The sequence below is a fragment of the Pteropus medius genome, unplaced genomic scaffold (genome assembly GCF_902729225.1).
Source record: "Pteropus medius unplaced genomic scaffold, Ma_sr-lr_union100, whole genome shotgun sequence".
NCBI lineage: Eukaryota > Metazoa > Chordata > Mammalia > Chiroptera > Pteropodidae > Pteropus > Pteropus medius.
The window spans coordinates 12067102-12078007 of NW_024344378.1; the positions used below are offsets into that span (position 1 = coordinate 12067102).

The 10906-nt window shown below is 44.5% G+C and overlaps 1 protein-coding gene across 1 annotated transcript in view; it reads left to right on the plus strand.

Annotated features, from left to right (window-relative positions):
• The first annotated feature begins 10410 nt into the window (after positions 1-10410).
• Positions 10411-10906, plus strand: part of LOC120608930 (guanylate cyclase 2G-like) — a 29682-nt gene continuing 29186 nt past the window's right edge. Inside the window, 1 exon segment of the mRNA XM_039870898.1 lies at positions 10411-10794. Coding sequence (XP_039726832.1) covers positions 10411-10794 — 384 coding nt within the window.

A 10906-nucleotide genomic window follows, 5' to 3' on the forward strand; every position in this document is an offset into this window, starting at 1 on the left:
AACAAGCTCCCACTGGAACCTTTGAACCTGTTGCAATGGAGGTTCAAAGGTAGAAGTTACCTGTCCAAACACCAGTAGTAACCTCCAACAATGAGAAGTGTACAATTTGGCAAAAGGTTAAAACGAGAGATTGTTATGCAATGGGCTTAAGAGGAACTAAAAAAAACACAGCCCTCAGCTAAGAAAGCTTACATTTAACAAGCATAACTTTTTCTAGACCTCATACATCAGAGGAAGAAAAAGGGGGCGATAGGACTTTGCACCTGCTTTGGGGGCAGAATCCTTGAGATCGCAATAGGAAAAGGAAGATCTAGATAACAGAGGGAAAAAGTGTTCCCTGAATTTAGAGAGAAAAATGAGAAGCCACTCTAATTGTTACTCAAGCTGTAACTTTAAGATTCAAATAAGCAAAGGTCGCCATTTAGAGATCGGCCTTCTTCTAGAAGGGACCAGCGACCCTCCAGAATTAGAATGTCTCAGAACAACCAAATAAGGCAAATTGCTCTAGAGCCTACACCGAGGGACAAGTCTAGCTCGGTCGCATTTCAAATGCAAAATTCTAGATCCAGCCTGCACCACGCATGTCTTAGCAAGGTCCTGGAGAAAGAGTTGCTTTTGTATCGCTGGTCAGCTGATCATACTCTCTTTCCATTTTGAGGTCACTAGTCACCCTTCTTGATTCCAAAATCTTGAAGATGACAAGGTATCACTATTAAACAAAAATGACAGGTGGAAACAAAAGATTTCTTCAGGTGAGAAAAATCACTCAGAATTACACAACCAGTTAGACTTCAAGGCAAGACCCGACCCAGGGCCACAGGCAACCAGCAGAGTGCCTCTGCCTCTATACAGTGCTGCATCATCGATAAGTATTCATTTAACCACCAGCAGACCTTAGACACTTGAATGTCTTCTCTGTACTTGGCCTGCAGACATTGTGGAAATGCTACAATAGGTTCTTTCTAACTGTCTTTGGTCAGGTGGCCAGAATCAAAATCAGAAGCCAACACCACTTCCTGCTGACTCTCCTATGGACGAGTGGCTACCACATTAACACAGAGGTCTTGTTAGGCCAGATTTTCCTCCAGGTCTTTGGTGCATTAACCCATTAAGGTCATTTTTTGCCACAGAGCCTTAGCCCTGCCTTAAAGCCTGAAAGAAAAAGCCTTCTAAAAAGTGGCTAAGGAAGATACAGTTCAGTGGCAACTGGGAGCGTGAGTCCTACTTGATTGCTCTAATGCCAAACTGTGTTGAGTCACAACCTACTGAACACCTTCTGATGCCCTGATGCTCCACGTCAGTGGTTCCCAAAGTTTAGGAACCATCACGATCCCCTAGAGAGCTTGTTACAACATACACTGCTGGGCAGGTACCAGAGTTTTTGGTTCAGTTGGCCTGGGCTAGAGCCCGAGAATCTGCATTTCTAACAATTCCAGGTGATGTGAATGCTGCTGATCTGGGGACCACACCAGGAGCACCGCTGCTCCAAGCAGCCTCCCTACCTGCAGTGGGTTCAACTACTGAAATGTTAAAAGGGACTGTATTTGGGGCAGTCTGGACACTACAGTTGGGAGGACAACTTGACACAGAGTGGCACTCACTACGTTGTCTAGAAAAGAGGTGTTACGCAAGGTCAGCAGGCAGGCTAAATCCCACGACAGTGCTTTGGTAACAGCGAGAGCTATTGCCACTCATTCACCCACTTTTCCCTTATGTAAACATAAATCAAAGCCTTAGGGCATCACAGCTAGACAACCCATGTGGAGATGAGTGTGGGCATGTGGTAAGAGGCATCACCTGATTCAACAGCATTCGTTTATTCTTGAGGGTAACTTGAGGCCACAAAAGGTGAAGTAGGAAAAGCTGCCCATTCAGTAGAAGAGGAAAGGCCAGAACCCAAGTCTCCAGCTCTCTACTAACACACTGCCTTACCTCTTGCCTAATCATTGTTTCCTTTAGCATCTCTCTTCAAAAAAAAGTATTAGATAAAGGCTTCTTTGGGACACCCTTTAGTCTCCCTGCCTTCCCATAGCCAAATGCATATAAATTCAATAAAGAAGAAAATTCTTTTGAAATCGAGTATCCATGTTTTAGTAGCCCCTAAAAAATGCAAACCTTCATTTTGTGAAGTCATTCATAGATGAAGTTCCCGAGGTGTGGGAGAGTCTGTCCCACGGTTCTGACACACTTACACATGCTGCTCTGGTTGGTTTGTATACGTTCTCTTCCCTTTGTTAGGGACAAAGGAACCACATGTTTCATACACGACAGTTCTAGAAGACCAGAGGCCAACATTCCAGAGTTTTGTAACAGAGCTGGAAACAGTCAAGATACTTCTTATGATAGGAGCTGACAGGTTTTCAGAAGCAGAAACCAGGTTTTCCCCCGTTTTTAAAAACAGGGAAAGACAGACCTTGTAAGTGGACCAACTTTACATAGCGCCACTGTGTGTTTACATAGCTCTTCCCAGTTTATAAACCGCTTCCAAACTATCTCTGAATTAAATCGAGAGGTGTGAGTGGGAACAATACCTTCAGTACACAAACCTTCGGTGGCTACCGGAAGCCAGGCCTTGTCACAAGGACTTCATTTGGCCGTCACAGGCCTTACCTGTCAGGTAGCTGATCTGTATACATGGAAGTTAGAGAAGGCTCATCACCTTCCTATAGAGATCCTATAGCTTGATCATGGGGTGATGGTGGCGGGGATGGTGGGAGGGGTAAGCACTATTTTTTAATAATTTCAGGCTACTTTGTAAAGCCAGGTGACTTGTAGCTTGTCTACGATAAAGAGCCTTTCTTTCGAGAGGCATGATTGTGGTCCAGGTAATGGTGATCATCTGGGAACCATTGCCATAGAGTAGATTTTGCGGGGATGAATAAGTCAGGCCACCAAAGGTCTTAGCGGGGTGTTTCTAGATTCCAGATAGCACTGAACCTAAAGAAGTCTTTCAAAAAAAAAAAAAAAGAGTGGAGTTTCTCCTTTTAATAAAACCTTTGCCTTCAGACGGCAGAAGACTCATCCCAAACCTTTGGCTCCTCTGCTTTAGAATATTTTCTTAGACTTAGATTACGGAAGAGCTCCTCGACAATGCTCATTGTAAGCATCCCTGGTGAGAGAGCGAAGAAAAAACATGGACCTGCGAATACAAAGGGAAAGCACGAGGTGTCCGGAGTAGCTGGTATATATGGGGCACAGGGAACACTAATTTAGGAAGGCTCTGGGGCTGCTTTGACAGCTGATCCAAGTCTTTGGAAGCCAGGCAACATGACCCAAGAAGACAGAGAAGCGGCATCCTAGGGATATAGGTTGAATCGATTCACATTAACTTCATAACGGTGGATTGGAAAGGAAGGAGGCGCGATGTCCCTACCTACAGTTAGCTGTACAGCAGGGCAGAGGTTGTGATGGCCAAAAAGGGAAGCAAAGATAAAGCCGTGATGGACTGACTTTTAGCTCCCACGTGGCAGAACTGACGTTGAAGTTGACTCTTCAACAGAGATGTGAAAGGGGCAAAGTTCCTTACACTCTGAACGATTTTCCAATGATCAGAGCTCCATGCCCACACTTGCCTTTGTTATCTGATGTTTCAAAAGGCTAATGGCACCCAGAGTACATCTTACAGGGTAGAAAGCTTAGGTTCTCATACCAGCTTCTTCTGGAAGGCTTTCGCGACAAGCACGACCGTGGAGAATCATTAAGCACTTCCCAAGAGGCAGCTTTGTGCTGAGAGCTTTGTCCGCAATATCTCATTGAACCTCACAGTAACCCCATAAAGAAATAATGCTTATCATTTTGCAGAAGCGAGAAAGCTAAGAAAGGCCAAGCTGGCACAGTCTCAGAGTCAGATTCTGAGTCCAACTAGTTCGGTCCAGAGTCCAAGCATGTACCTATGATTGAATACGAGTCATTCCATACACCCTTTGCAATCTTCTGTATTTATATATACATTTATCTCTGGAACTTTCATTCATGACTCACAGAAAATTAAGAATCATTGTCCTAGAGGAAGCAGGACCCAATTCCGGCCATATGAAACTGATGCCAAGGGTGAAACAGCAGCTACATTTTCCCTCCGCAGAAGGGCGTCTCATCTGCCTGGACAGCCTTCCTACCCCCGAACTCGCGTCCCACACAGAGCCTCGCTTCAGTCAGCTGCAGGGTGACTCCGCCCCGCATATTCAGCCTTGCACTGCACCCCCGGCCCCAGCTCTTTCTGCTCAGCTCTCTGCTGCCGTGAGTGCCCACAGCTCTGTGCTGGGCTCCACTGTCAACGCCACACCGTGGGGCCTCACAGTGCACAGGGGAGAAACCAGCCCCACAACTCAGTGTCTGCAGCAACAGCTTGGGCACCTGAGCTCTTGAGGCTCATTCTTTGTGGGAAGGAAGTGCTGCTCCGGCGTGAGAACTTGCTTGAGAAGAATGGTGTTTGCAGAGATTGCAACAAAAACTTCCTTCAGGTCCAGGCACTCTCCCTGCCCCAACACACACACGGAGCAAATGGCTTTGTAGACTTAGATCTGATCTGAGCCTCCCAACTGGTGAACCATGGCACACTGGTGGGCTAAGAGATACTGACCCCCTCAGCCCTTGGAGTGGCCAGGCGTGCTCATGGATGGCCTCATCTCTGGCCAGGGTCTCAGTGTGCGATAAAACTACTATTATTCTCAGGGTCATGATGTCAATAAGGTAGAACACAGTGACAAAGGCAACCTACTCCTTTATCAGCAAGAACTTCCCAAGAGCGTTTAAGAATCAGATGGCAAGTGTACAGGTCCCTGAGAGAGATATCAGCTCTAAATTCCCAGAACCTTCAACAATCGCACAGGAGAGACAGCACTATTTGTGTGCAGGTGAGGAGGGTGACTCAGAGTGAAGATATAGACCTCACAGTCCAGTATCATAACCACTAGTTACGTGTGGCTACAAGAACTTGAAACGAGGCGAGTCTGCATTGAGATATATCTAAGTAAAAAATACACACCAAATTTTAGAGACTTAGTATGAAGAAAATAACAATCTCAATTTAAAAATATTTAGGATATACTACGTAAGTAATCTTACCTGTTCCTTTTACTTTTTAAAATATGTCTGCTGGCAATTTCTGAATTACTTATGTGGCCCACACTCTATTTTTCTTGGACAACACTGATTTGGACTGAAGATTCTCTGCCTTAATGCCTATAGGATTAAGTAAAAGGTGGTGCCTCTGGCGGCAGCAGTGAACACGTTATAACTGCTCCAGGTGAACTTGAAGACAGCATGCCTTTTACCTGTTCCTCAGGTTTCTGTAGTAGCAGTGGTTTGTCACCTCGGATAGACACAGCATTCACCCAATGGAGTGTGTGATTTTGACTGAAGCGATTGTCCCTTATTATGAAACTCATACCACTCACAGACTATCGATCAGTATCAGGTACCCTGTTGTGTCCTCCACCTCTATTATTTCATTTAATCCTTGAGTGAGCTCATCCAGGTAATTGTGAATGAGGAAACTGAGGTTCAGATAATACATAACTTGTCCAAACTAGCTTAAGTCTCATTTCAAAGCTGTGCTCCTAACCATTCTATTACACTGCTCCCTTATAGGAAGGTGCAGGAGAAACTCCTGATAGAAGCATCAATACTTCCTTTTCACCAAGCCTTTAAAGAAGTTGTCCTCTGCATGGCACCCTCGGTATCCTGGGCTCACACTGTGGAGAGCAACTCTGAGTGCCCGGCTAAGGAGCTGTTTGGGAGGATTTAACAAGAGCAGAGTGGAAATGACAGGAAATGGGAAGGGTTCTGGTCTCTCCAGACAAGAAGCTGAGGAGGATGGAGGAGTCAGAAGGGACATCTCCCCTTGCTTTGGAGAAGCCACCCAGACACTAAGCCTAGGGCCACACAGGTCCCTGACTTGGCTGGGATGGAGAAGCATATCATTCTCATGGGTTAAAACTATGTAATCAGCAGAGAAATATGCATTAAGATAAGAACATATTCTTTATTCACTCAATGTTTGAGAGACTGTGACAAGAAAGGTGTTTTTGGAAAACTTCAATTTTTGTGGAAAGTAGTTTGGGAAGTAATTATATCACTGTTAATCATTTAGTATCTTTAGTTACTGAGTAGCCGGAGCTGGCAGCTGCCCCACCTCCCCAGTCCTTTTGGGAAGTGTTTGCTCCTTATGCTAATGATTTATTGAGGGGCGGGGCTCTATCAGCAGCACAGGATAAACACCAGGTGGTTGAAAGTGCTTAAGAGTCAGGTAGAGTCCCTAGGAGGCAGGATCCTCTTCCCTCATACAAACCTCTTCAGAAACAGGAGGTACGTCCTCATCAGAAAATCAAGGCCAGTGCCCCATCCTCGTGCTTCTAGGAGGGGTATGTGCATGGTTACCTAAAAGAGTGGCTTTTGGATCCAAGGAAGTTGCTTTGTTACAGATCTAAGAACTGCGATCTCCTGCTTTATACAAGTTCAGCCTTTGCTCCACTTTCCCATGGCTCCTCAAATGTTTACTCACCCGGAGCTTCATATTCAGGGAAGGTGTCTCAGCTATTTGCAAGAGCTGTGGACGCAACAGGGAAGTTTGAAGTCTGCACCCCGACAGATTGTAGCTGTGTTTTACTTGCTCTTACTTCTGAGGTGGTCAGTTCAGGTGTGCCACAGCTTCAGGAATGTTCCCTTTAGGAATCTATAAGCAAAACCTGGAAAGAAACTCATTGCCACCACCGAGTGCGGAGTACGTAGTTGGTGATAAAGCCACCAGAGTCCTAGGATTTTAGGGCAAGAAGTTGGTAAGGTCAGAGGTCTCTGTTCTTTGCCAGTTCCCCAATTCATGGAAAAGAAAACAGGCTCAATTACAGTCTTATTCATCTGGGGAAGCCTGAGGCTGATGCTTTTTCCCAGAACACAGCACGAGATTTGGCAGAGTGTGTTAAGTGGGGTGATGGCGTCTCTCCCTTTGTCTTTCCTTCCAAGATGTTACAGGCTCATCTCACTATTCCGAGTAGGCCATATACCTTTACCACCTCTCACCTTCACTTTTTCTCTAAACATTGTCAGATCACTGATTTACAAATGGAAGGGATACAAAGGGAAAGCAGGAGGGGAGGACAGGCAGCTAGGAAAATGCTAGAGGTTTTATGAAAACCCCACCACCCTGAATGCAGCTCATTTTTTTCTGATCTTGGATACTAAACAGCTGTCATGTGCCTGGCTTATGCTGGTTAGCACCAAGGAAACCATAAATCAGGCAGACAGAACCCTCCCTATGTAATGGTCTCTTCAGGAAACAGGAATGGGATAAAGTAGCTAGGAATGAAAGCACCGCCCCCACTGACAGGGAACCAAGCTCTGCACTTCTGCTGGCCAAGCACAGACTACCTTTGTTCCAAAGCGTTGTCGGATGAAACCACGTGGCCTCTTCCCTCAACCACCATGGTTCCAGTAACTTGTAGGCACGAGAATCTCCTAGAAGAGAAGAGGACTAGAGAAATAAAGCTGAGAATATCATGCTCCCTCTAGCAGCCTCAGTCCCTATAAATCCCGCTAAATTGGTTTTAACCTCAGATATTTTCACTCCAGCCAAAGAAGCACTATGCGCAAAGTGGATGGGCCTGTTACTATGGCAATGGTTCCCAGATGATCACCATTACCTGGACCACAACATCTCTCTCTCTCCTTCTCTGAGGGCAATGGAGAAATGGAAGGGACTGAACTCAGCAGAGAATAATTAGAGGCCACAGAGGTCAGCCAAGTGCCAAGGAGCGTGAGATGCTCCTCACCTAAGAATTCCGAAAGCGTGAGTTTAACCCCCATGCTTTCACTCCACAAATGCAAATCTGCAGGGTTTATTTTTAATGAAAACTTTCACTTTTATTCCTTATCATCGACATTAAGACAAAAAAATATGAAAATTAAGGTAAGCAAAGAGAAGAAAAAGCACTCATAATTTCTATCATCAAGAGAGGGTCACTTTTAGTGGGTTGGTGTATGTAATCTTACCATTCGACTCTATGTGCTTTTTAAAAAACAACAAAAATGGAATATTACACATGTTGTTTTATAGTGTGCTTTCTCAATTAATACATTTTGACTATCTAAGCCAATAAATGCATTCATTTTTAATGACTGCCTGGTCTTCAGTGCCATGGATTCACTATATGTTATTTATTCAGGACCTCGCTGTGGGACACAAAGTTTGTGTCTAATTTTTAACTGTTATAAAAAAGTACTGTGATAAAATCTTATTGTATGATCTTATTTCTTTAGGATAAATTTCCAAAATTAAAGTCAAAGATGCATATATATATTTGGATATATATTTTAAAATGGCTATCAACACTCCGATCAGCAGTGTATGTCTGTTTTTTACTCTCACCAATGCTGAATGTCAGCAGTATTTTCTTCTGGTTTTGACCATGCTCACTTGTGAGCACTTACAAATACAACAACAACAAAATTAACATTAATTTGCATATATAAAGACCCCAAACTGTGCTGGATCTGAGGATCCAAGAGGAACACGCAGTCACCTTTCCTCAAAGATTCTCAGAGAAAGAAAATCTGTAAACAAAGAATCTGGAATTATCCAGAGTGGGAGTACAGATTTTAAGAAGTTTATATATGGAAGGGGGAGAGGGGACACAGAATATATAATAAAATACTGTTCTCAGAATCCTAGTTTTGAGATCCATTAAGAGTACTCTTCTACAGAATTTCTACTAAATGTGAGGCACTGTGCTAAGTAATTACGTAATTTCACAATATCCCTTGAGAAGGGCATTGTTAAACTTTTTATGCAGTTGAACAAACTAAGGCACAGGTTAACTGACTTACCCAAGGCCACATACATCTAGTAAGCTTCTGAGCCGGAAAAAAAAAAAAAAAATCCATGGAATTCTACCTAGGATTAGACTCACATGACTTTGCAAATTGATGCTATGCTGTCCTAGCAGAGGAGAGAGAGAATCTGAAGATCAGGGAAGAAGCAGTTATGGCGAATTTTGTTTGGAGAAAAGCAATCCCTGTAATCCACAGGGTTAGAAATGGCCCTCTGAGATAGGCCAGTGCTAAGGCTACTGAGGAAGACAGGAGGAGAATTGGTATTGGCTCTTCTTTCCCTCCTCTCACTTCAGACTGTCTTAGAGCTTCTCGAGCTTTAATATTCTTAGGAATACATGAGGGTCTATTAAACGCGGATCCTCAGAGCAAACCCAAGGTTTGGAGGGTCTGGTTCGGAGCACCTGGAGTGAGACTGTGTATTTTTAATCATCAGGAGAGACTGATGTAGCTGGTCCTTAGATCAAGCTTTGGGAATCATAGCAAGTCTACCCATGCTGAAATACAGAATCCTGAGATGAATGGCAGATGCCAGCCTCTCTCCTGCCAGGGTGATTCAAAAGAAAGTCCATGGTAGGTGGAAACTGAACCCTTCATACCGATGTGCATTTGCCACTCACGGCTGGGTCATCATCTCTGGGAATAGCAATGGCTTCCCCAGGTCTTGCCAATCCTTTAATGCTTCATATAAAGTAGTGTTTTATTGTAAAGTATTACATCTGTAGTACTTTTTATGTAATTCTTCAACCAAGAGCTGCCTCCCGCTCCTCGCCCTGACCTATGTAGAGGGAGAGTTAATATTCATTTATCAGTAAACTTTCTCTGGTGCCAAAGGCCAGGGTGAAGAACATAGACTGTGTCAGTTGTGAATGAACCCTCTCATAGCCATTAGCTCACTTTTTCAAGGAAAATTATAAGATTAATTCAACAGTTGATAATAAGTATCATTATTATGACATCGGCGTCATCAATCTTTATTATCATCATCCTCGTGGTCATCAGCACCCTCATCTAATATTGACGAAGTGGCTCTCTTTGCCCAGGCATTGTGCCAAGCACTGGATTTATACAATCTCTTTTAATCCTTAATGTATGTCTTCGGGGATGATCCCATTACAGTTCTACCCTCATTTTATGGATCGGAAAATGAAGACATAGAGGGAGGAAGTAACATGTCCTAGGTCACATGACTAATACGTGGTGGAATCAGAATCCCAGCCCAGGCCATCTGCCTACACCTAAGTAGTTCTCATGATTCTCATTTTGCTAGAAGAGAGGGATCTTGGGGTTGGGGGTGGGGGGTAGTGTGGGGGTTGGAGTTATGTGACTCGCCTAGAACCATAAAGTTTGTTAGTGGTGTCACTAGATCAATTACCAGGGCCTTGCTGACTCCCTGCCATAGCCCCTTTCTGCTGCTTCTAGATGCTTTGCAACAGATTCTGAAAAGAGAAGGTTTTAGTTAATTAATGGCAATGAATAGAAAGCAAGCTGTGGTCCTTAGGGAACTCTGCACTCTCATTTTAGCTCATGGCATGAGTGGTCAGAAGGCTGAGCCTCTCAGAGTGATCCAGGTGTTGGGTGCCATCCATGGCTCCCAGGACAGGTGCTGAGACCCCACTTAGATGTAGACTCTGTTTGGGGGCTAAAAGCCATGATGCCCACCCAATACTAGTTTTGACACTCTTTGCCAGTGTGCTGGTGACTTGGCTTGAAGCTGCTAAACACACTGTAGGTTTCCAGGCTCCCTGGAACATCTCCCATCCACTCAGCATGCAAAGGCTGGGTGCAGGCCTCCAGACTGCCATGGACGAGATCAACTCAGAGCCGGCAGACCTTGGAAACTTCAGCTGGGGCTTCACTTACACCAACTCAGCCTGCAGCGCCAAGGAGTCTCTTGCTATTTTCACTAATCAGGTCCAGAGAGAAAGGATTTCTGCCCCGTTTGGACCAGCGTGCCCAGAAGCAGCAGAGGTATACAGCCCTCTAGGAACTCTGGCTGAGTGTCCCTTGGAAGGGGTGGTCTTTAAGATGATGGTACAGACCTGAATAATTTCTTGATAGGGATGGCATTATTATCAATTAC